Source organism: Rhagoletis pomonella, unplaced genomic scaffold (assembly GCF_013731165.1).
Source record: "Rhagoletis pomonella isolate Grant_MI unplaced genomic scaffold, Rhpom_1.0 Rhpom_scaffold_00002, whole genome shotgun sequence".
Lineage (NCBI taxonomy): Eukaryota > Metazoa > Arthropoda > Insecta > Diptera > Tephritidae > Rhagoletis > Rhagoletis pomonella.
This window is the reverse complement of record NW_023458556.1, coordinates 3,863,589-3,872,533: the sequence shown is the minus strand read 5'-3', so window position 1 is coordinate 3,872,533 and position 8,945 is coordinate 3,863,589. Positions and strand designations below refer to the sequence as shown.

Sequence of the window (8,945 nt, the reverse complement as noted above, 5' to 3'; positions counted from 1 at the left end):
CATTTATTAAAAACAACAAACTCAAAACAAAAAAATCGATTTTTCAAACGACGACTTACCAGTAGTTTGACATCATAAATATCGCCAGCTTTGTGTGAAAAGTTGATAAGTCTACATTTTATGAAGCCTCAAATTTTGATATAGAGAGTAAGAGAAATTAAGGATTAAGGTACTTGTTTTACTTTTTCTCGTTTATATTCAATAAAAGATAAATTTTATAAGTCAAAAGAGGCCCCGAATATGCAATAAGGCCAAAATAATACGAAGTTTTTTAACAGAGATCTAATCCTTCTGATTTGTATGGAGTTTTGCTTTGCTTTAAACACGCAAAATGTTGTTTTCAAAGTCCCTGTAAAATTTGTAAAAATGGACTTAGCAACTTTTCACTTTAATCCAGCGGCATGTTAAATATAAATATGGAAACATAGATTACTTTTTATTAAACTTTGAGTTACTAATATTATACATACATATATTTTTTTTAAATTGCGTAAGAAAATTGTTGTACATAAAAAGATGCAGCAGTTTGTTTGAACTGATTTAGAACGGGAACATATCTTTTTGTCAAAAGGCTGCGAAACGCTTTCAAATAAAACATTTGCCTATTTGAAACTTTGAGGCGTTTAAAGCAAGTGAAGCAAAGCTGCCATTTGGCCACCCTTCATACGTTTTAGTATATTCCTAATCACTTTTGACAGTTCTCAAAGCGAAGCAAGCAAAGCAAGCCTGCATTAGGCCAGCGCCTTAACAATTACATCCAAAAACTTTAAACTTTTTGTTCAAAATTTTTAGAAAAACTCCAGGTATACAGTTTTTTTGTTAATTTAATTTGAGTAGGAAATCGCGCTGATTTTTATGTGGACGCCGCTAGCATTTTCTTCTATATAAAAGGCACTATCCTCAGATAAAACGTGAGTGAATTGAACCCCACTTGGCTTCTTATATTTTTTAATAACTAATGGACCCCACTATTTTTTTAATTTTTTGAAAGTGCCTTGAGATCTGCACGATTCGTTCCATTTTCAAAAATGTGGCACTTCATTAAAAAGCTTGACCTGTGCACAGTGTAGACAGTGTGCCAAGTAATGCCAATATCCATATTTGACAATTCGTACGTGAACTGATGTGTTTGTGTTAGTTTTTTATTTAAATTAACCCTCACGTAACACATGTTAAAAGGAACACATTTTTTTGCAAAACCACATATGGCATTCTGACTCCTTAATAATTAAACCTAGCAGAGCTTTTTGCTAACCAAGCCATAGTAAAAATACACATCTTTTTGAAGTTAATTTTGTACATTCTTAACATTTCCACATGGATAGATGGAGTTCTGGTATTTGCTTTGACGGAACTGATTCCGTATGCAATCGCTTAGGCTCGTACTAGAAAGGTCGGAGGTTTTAAAATGATTATCACCAGGGAACGGATTTTATGGAAATTGCCTTTTTTTCTGCTAAAGAGATAGAGTATATTCGATTAAGAATGTCCACGATTTAGCTTTCCCTGATTCCATATATACACATTTGAAGTTGCCTTTTTTAAGATATTTGCCTTGTTTTGCCTTTTTTAAGATATTTGCCTTTTTTGCGTTTTCTACCTTTAAAAAAGTGATTATAGCATTTACAATTTTTTTTTTAAGATTAAAAAATATACACATGCCCATACTGTCTTCAGGTATATAACTTGAGAATAGAAATCGCTGCATCTTTTAGGCGCATCAATATTACATAGTTGAACCAAAAAAAAAAATTATTTTGTGAGCTGCCTGCAAATGTTTTTTGATGTTGGCTGTTGTCTGTCGTTTCACTTGAACATACATATGAAAAGAAATTCCAAATAATCAGCGAAAAAAGGCCGATGCCGATGCTCAATTTTGTGCCGATACTAGCCGATGCCGATGCCGATTAATCGGTCGGACTCTAATTGTTAGTGTACGGGATCAGTATGACAAAAGGAACACAAACTTTTCGTACTTGTTGTGGAAATGGGTAATGGTCGGTTTGTTTTCGTACTGTTTTTAAACCACGTATATTTTGAGGAATTTCACAGAAACAATTGTTTTTGATATTTAGTATTTTTATAATTCTTGCTATCATGAAAATAATCCAAAGTAATATTTCTGTAACGCATTAATCGATGTTTCTAAAAGGCATATTTATTTGTTAAAATTTATATTAAAATGGCTCTGCCAAGACTATAAAAAATTATATTAATAGACAGTTGTCCGACAAGATGATAGTACATAGTCTTAAATTGTTAATATGCAGTTAATAATTCTATGTAGTAAAATATAAATTTTATAATCAGAAAAACTAAAAGGCGGTAAAAAATGTTAAACTAGGTTTATGTCTGCGTCCTTAAATCCAATTCAGACAAAATTCTTTACGTATTAATAATTAATAACTTACTTCAACTCATTAAATACATTGATTTAAGATATGAAATATGCATATACATATGTACATCCAAAAATGACTGAAGTATCTGCTATTTAAAACACGTAACTTGACAATGTCCAATAATAAATAGATATGATCTATTCAATTAATATTTACTTTTTTTGAGATTCACTCAACATACATACATATGTATGTTTTATTAAACATTAGAGCGCAACTTATACTAGTTTCTGTTTTGATTTAAATTATTCATTGCTGTAATTTATTTCATTAAAAATAAAATTTCATACGTTACACGAAGCGGTAAAAGTTGCAGTCAGAAACAAAAGAGGATCACTAAAATAAAATTTAAATTTAATTTTAAATGAGTATACATTCAGCGTTTTTTTTTTTTCTAATCAAACACTTTTTAAATAAAGTACTTTACAGTTGTTTATATAATTTACTCGTTCAAACATCATCCCAATAGTACTTCACATTATCACGTTCACGTGGCACATAGAAAGCCGCACAAGTACTTTCCCAAACCTCTTTCGGATACTCCCACTCCGAGCTAAAAGTCCATTGTTTGGTATCCAAGTCGTAACACTGCACTGATGAGGTGGCGCGATTTATAGTTGCCGTCGAAAGCAACCCGCCAATAAAGTAAACTTTTCTTTTGACCGCAGCGACGCCGGTATAATACTTTGGCAAAGGATTGCGCGATTCAGTCACCCACTGATCAGTGATGGTATCATATACGTCCACGGCATCGGCTAAAACGCGCATTTCGGTCACAGGGTCCTCGTACCAACCACCGAAAGCATAAATCCGACCGTCAAAGACAATGAGTACATGATCGGCGCGTGGTGTCGGCATCGGACAAAGTTTTTGCCAATTGTTTGATTTCGTGTCAAATCTCCACAGCGTTGCAAGGACAATGTGTCGGTCGATTCCACCTGCAAGGAGCATACATTCGATTTTTTTCACATTAACATCTCGCAAGCTTGACTTATGTGTATCAAGTTGTTTATTTACCCGATATATATAGTTGGTCACCCAAGACGACGCCGGCATGCTGACTTCGATTCTCTGACAGCGCTGGCAGGTACTCCCAGCGATCAGCATTTGCGTCATAGCGTTCGCAATTTGAAACCGCCATATCATGTGCCCAAAGCTCAGCGCCACCATCAATTTCGTTCAGTTCGCAGACTCCGCCGACTGCGTAAAGAAAATTATTACCCATAGCATTCAACGAAAATCGACAGCGGTCGGCCTGTATTGGCGCTATGGTTTTCCATTTGTTTTTGGCGGGACAGTAGCGAAACCCGAAAGGATGGATATACTCCTTCAGGCAAACATCATAAGACCCGCCTACTACATACAAATCATTACCCAACACTGCTGTACCGTAATTGCCTGAACGGGAAAAATAATTGAAAATATTTTGAATTTCATGAAAATATGAAAGAAAATGTCTTACATGTAGTATGTATATCTGTGGTGTCACTTATATAAATGATAACTTCATTTTACCTTTAAAAAAAAAGCACTTGCATATTAAATTAAATATTTAAAACTTCGAGGAGTTTGTTATTTTTTTGCAAACTGATTTAAGATTGTTATGCAATGCTATAACAATAATTTCCAAATTCTAAGCACGAATTTGTTTTTAATAATTTAATACCACAAATATCAATAATCTATAAAAAGTTATATCTTATATACCCTACACAACAGATACGATTTTTACGCTTACGTACATTGTTCAATGTGCGGTATAACGGTAAGACTCTCCCATTTGCCTTTGGAAGGTAGAAAACAGCTTATCCGATTAGTTAGGCCATTTGTCTCAAAGCCACCTATTTTAACCAGGGCGAGTTCCATTCCTCGCGTATTCGTTAAAACGTCCGTCGAGAGTAAGTCATCGACATAGGTGTCAGATAAATGCAACTTTCCAACCTCCTGTTTTAACATTTCTTCATTTAACACCCGAAAGTAGGCCAAGAAAATTGAATCAATGCCGGACTTAAGTTTTGTATTCCATTTGGTCTTCATGACATCTAGAGCACATGCACTAATTTGATGGTACTGTACTTTTCCGAAAAGTCGTCGCGCCAATTCCGGTTTTAGATCAGACTCCAAACAGTATTCCAAAACGATTTCAAGCACTCTCTGTTCAGAGCAATCCACAGGATAATTACATGCGAGCACATGTTCGAATTGGTCTAATGTGAGGCTAAGTAAATCGGGAGTCTGCGAAAATTCATCGAGGCGTGAACACATGTACCGATAAGCTTTCTTTTTCAACGGTTCTAGTGAGTACAAGTCGGCTAGAGCAGTAATCGCAACGCAGTTGTCCAAGTCAATTTGTGACTCAAGAAAATGTGAACAGGCGTCAATAGCGGCCTTCATCTGGACATGTGTCGACACAGACAAAACATCTTGCACATTATTACGATCTAGCTCCAGTTTTGAAGTATATACATATTCTAACAGCAACTCTAGACCATGCGCATTTATGCCATTTAATTTTATTTCAGACTGGTGTGCTTCACGCATAGCGTCAGTGAACATAGCGCAGAAGTAATCACTGCACGCAGCCAAAACAACCTTATGTGCCTAGGACAGAAATTATTTTGTACGGTTGCTTATCATGTACCTTGTTGATGTTTAAAGGCCGCATTTTACTCACCTTGAATGTTCGTTCTTCAACGTGCAGGGTAACATCAAATAGCTTTTCTGCACAACGCAACGCATTGAGACCCTTCATCAGTGCCTCAGAATGAATGATTTGCATAAAATTATCACTATTGGCATTTCGTGAATATGTGGTTGAGGCACAAACCGCACATGTAGAGTTAGGACGGTTTTCAGGGCCACAATGTGATATAGAAGCAGCGCCACCAGCCATCCTTATGGGGGATATATGTAATTGGAAAGCTCAGACCATCCGAGAATGTGCGTATGCTAATATTGTGTTGCCGTTTGCGTTAACAATTGTTTCGGAAACTGTGATTTATCTTTATAAATATATCAAAGTACAAAAGTAATATGAAATTATAAAAGATGCATCAAACTTGGAGAAAATAAGGGGGTTGATAAATGTGTATGTATGTACAATTTCTGGCTTAAAAGGGCATTTTTGGCTTTGCCGAATAAGCCGTCTGACGAGTAAGGGTGACCGTGCGCGTTTGCATCTAAGTGTTTCCGGTTTTGGAACAAATTTTAATGCGTTTCGAATCATTTTGTTGGAATAGCCAACTGTACGGCCCACTTCCGCCATAAATTTTGCCTTGAGTCGTTTTTTTTTTAAATAACATTTTCGGCGCTGCAATGTTTTCCACGTCCCATAGCCATTCAAACATTTTACAAAATTCAACTTTTTACACAACAGATGTATTAAATAAACTATATTTACCTTTATTCACAAAAAATTTCAATAAAGGAAAGATGTGTTTTAACCGAAATGAGCAGCCAGACTATTACTTTTACCACTTGAAATCGACTACCACTGAACAAATTACTTGAAATTGGGACAACCGTTATTATTTCAAGGAAAACGAAGCACTTTTGAAAAGAGAATTTTATTACCTAAGCCTGAAAATTATGATGCACCCAGATTTTTCAAATCAGAATGAAAAGTTCATAGCACTAGTGCTATTTTTTTACCGGCACTGTATCTATGGTTATTTGCAAAAGTAATATTGTCCTACTTCAGCTAAATTTATTATTTTTTTTTTTTTGTGTATTCACGAGAGTTCATTCACATACATATTTTTCTTATCACCTAAGCCAGGCCACAGCGCTCCCGCCTTGCCTACACCGTTGTAGTATGCGATTTTCGCCTCTGCTATTAAATATTCTCGTTGTCTATGTTGCTGTTAGCAACTATCAAGGTTGGGGAAACCACCCTTCGCAGACAAACATTTATACAAATATGTAATTATGTAGATAGGTAAAGTTTCCGCTGCAGTTCTCCTTGCGCGTCATTGATACTTTTTATTACCCATTGTTATCAATTGCATATGCATTACCACGCTTGTGCGATTTAGATATTCGTCCAGAATTATATATGTACATACATTACCTTTCTATTTTGAGGAAGCTGTGGCAATATGTATTCTCGAAGAGTATGAATATAATTTGTTTGCCAACTCCACGGCAAGCAAACCAACTTTTTACACAATTATATACATACTTCAACCAATCTGTGAATGTACTTTTTTAATTTCAACTTAACAATTTTTTAACGGTATCAATGGTATGATGATTTTTTTAAGCATAAAAATCCACTTTCGTTTACAAGCTCAAAATATTTTTCCGTGAACGGTAAGATAAGGAAATAAAAGTGTCAAAAATTAGTTACTATTTTGGATTGGATAAAAGATGATAATGAAATTGCAAAATGTCAGGTGTGCGTTACAGGGTAACACATATACAAAAATTAATATATCGTTCACGAAAATTCGGAAACGACAACTACGCGTTATAAAATCACAAACAAGTACAGTGTCGGTAATGCAGTATAATGGGCAGTTAGTAGGGTTGATTGTTCATTAGACCTACAAAAAAATAAGTTTATATGGGTTTTGCGTTGGCCACAAGGAGAATAGGCGGCTGAGTGGTTAGAGGTGCGTACTACCACTCCGTAGGCCCTTCGTTCAATACCTGGGCATGAATCACGTTTGACTACAATCGTCTGGACGATATCGTGTTGAGATTGTCTTGCTTCACAGAAAACCAAGAATTGTTTGATCGTTTGTGCGATATCATCAACTCGATTCCAATTTCGCTTACTGCCATCCCTAAATTGGCGCGTCAAGCGCTAAGTAACTGTCAAAAATCCTCATGCCCATACAATTTGTATGAAACATCCCACAATAACGCGACTTTAACGCCGAGCAAATGGAATTTTCATTTTTGACAGGGCGTTACGTGTTGAAGTTGGATGCAGAAGACGGAAAGAAAGAGAAAGGACAAAAAAGTAAAAGAGGAAACGAGAATAAAAACGAGAGGACCTGAGAAAACGTCAAAAATTACGACGCGTTGATTTGGGGATAGCGCGCGCTGACACTCGTTGACAGTGGATAACGCAACGCTTGGCGCTCCAATTTAGGGACGGCAGTTAGGAAGAAAAGGTAATACATAATCGCAGAATTATGAAAATGTTGTTTGTGCTTAGATATTTGAGTAAATAATGAGATTCACGCCAAACGACACTAACGGTGGTTGCTGAAAAGTCTATTGTCTTTATAATTGTCTGGACGCCTACTTAACACAACAATTTGACAACTAATGCATATTATCAATTGTCTTGTCTGAAATTGTCCTATGTAAACGCAGCGTAAGAATCTAAATGGTAAAAGCAACCATGAGAAAAAGAAAATTAAAAAAATGTTTTTTTTTGCGGTTAGGGCTCAATATGTACATTGTAAAGTATTTCGCATTTTGGGCTTGTGCCAATTGATAGAAAAGAGGAAATTTTGACGGATCAAGGTAAAAATTTGATATTTCTCGTGGCGAATACGAACGTCAGAATTTTACCTAGCCCACCTAGCTTTTTGTCACCGCGATCCTAGGTACGTTGGTAATGCAGTTAAATATTCAGCAATTCAGCTATGAAGAATTGTGCAAATCCTGGCATTGCATATTTCACGGGGCAAAAATTTGTTACCAGTTTATGAGATGGTAACAAAATTTACCGGTTACAAGAATACACAGAATGTGAAAAGGGTTTAAAAATTGACAGGAACTTTACTTACCGGTTACAAACTTTTTATTACCAGCGCAGAATAGACCTGTTAGTAGGAAAGAAAGTTTGCAGTGGTAACCCTGCAATATACAATAATCGATAGTGTTTAGAAAAAATCGATAGTAGCGGCAACATGAAACCATCGTACTATCGATAGTTCTGCATCACTATTCTTCAGTTTGTCCATTGTGGAAGAATACAAGTGAGATATCTTAGGGTTGACAGATAGTTGACAGGGTGTTCAATATGGCGATGACAGTGTGAACAATATGGCAGCCAATATGGCATACAACACCGAATAGCCCGAAGTAGCCAAACTACGACCCGAATGAAACGCTTCGTGAAAATCCAGGGTTGCGAAGTGGTATTTTGTTGGAAAATATAAAAGCCAGGATTTTGTGCAGCGCCGAATTTTAACAAAAGAGGGTTTTGTGTTCTCAAGATGAACAGAAAAGGGTTGCTGTGCTGTTTCGTTTTAAGCTTATTTTAATCTTAAGGTATCTAATTAAATATTAAAAGGAGACAAAAATTAAAGCAAAAATTTAAAATATATGTACATATCTGAAAATTTTAAATAAAATATATATTTTCACGAGAGACAAATTAAATAAAATGGGTTAACTTTAGGGGAAATATACTTATCAGATTGGGTCAGATAGCGCTTTTACGTTATAAATAAAAATAATTCCTACTTAAATTTTATATAATTTTGGTAACGTATTTCTAAGCTGACCCTGAGATCTGTGAAATAATACATATTTATGTGCATATATTGTGTTGATTATGCTCTAAATCGCTAAATAATTCTT

General features: G+C 35.5%; 1 protein-coding gene across 5 annotated transcripts; it reads right to left on the bottom strand.

Moving 5' to 3' along the window:
• Nucleotides 1-2,784: 2,784 nt before the first annotated feature.
• LOC118732894 (kelch-like protein 22) lies at nucleotides 2,785-6,863 on the bottom strand. Of its 5 annotated transcripts, none has more exons than XM_036462003.1 (5): nucleotides 6,472-6,863; nucleotides 5,077-5,404; nucleotides 4,145-5,003; nucleotides 3,420-3,800; nucleotides 2,853-3,340 (listed from the first exon to the last, which is right to left on the bottom strand). In XM_036462003.1, the coding sequence occupies exons 2-5, from the start codon at nucleotides 5,293-5,295 to the stop codon at nucleotides 2,853-2,855; spliced, it is 1,947 nt and encodes a 648-aa protein (XP_036317896.1). In that variant the 5' UTR covers nucleotides 5,296-5,404; nucleotides 6,472-6,863. The 5 variants fall into 5 exon arrangements, with proteins under 5 accessions (XP_036317899.1, XP_036317896.1, XP_036317897.1 ...); XM_036462004.1 differs by having other exon boundaries at nucleotides 6,156-6,618; XM_036462005.1 differs by having other exon boundaries at nucleotides 6,172-6,618.
• Nucleotides 6,864-8,945: the final 2,082 nt, after the last annotated feature.

Bases quoted from the DNA above. Each gene is read 5' to 3' on its own strand.
- LOC118732894 (XM_036462003.1), bottom strand. From the start codon at position 5,295: ATGGCTGGTGGCGCTGCTTCTATATCACATTGTGGCCCTGAAAACCGT. The intron at 3,801-4,144 runs GTACGTAAGCGT...TTTCCCGTTCAG, and splicing joins TATACCGCACATTGAACAAT to GCAATTACGGTACAGCAGTG. The intron at 3,341-3,419 runs GTAAATAAACAA...TGCTCCTTGCAG, and splicing joins TGACCAACTATATATATCGG to GTGGAATCGACCGACACATT.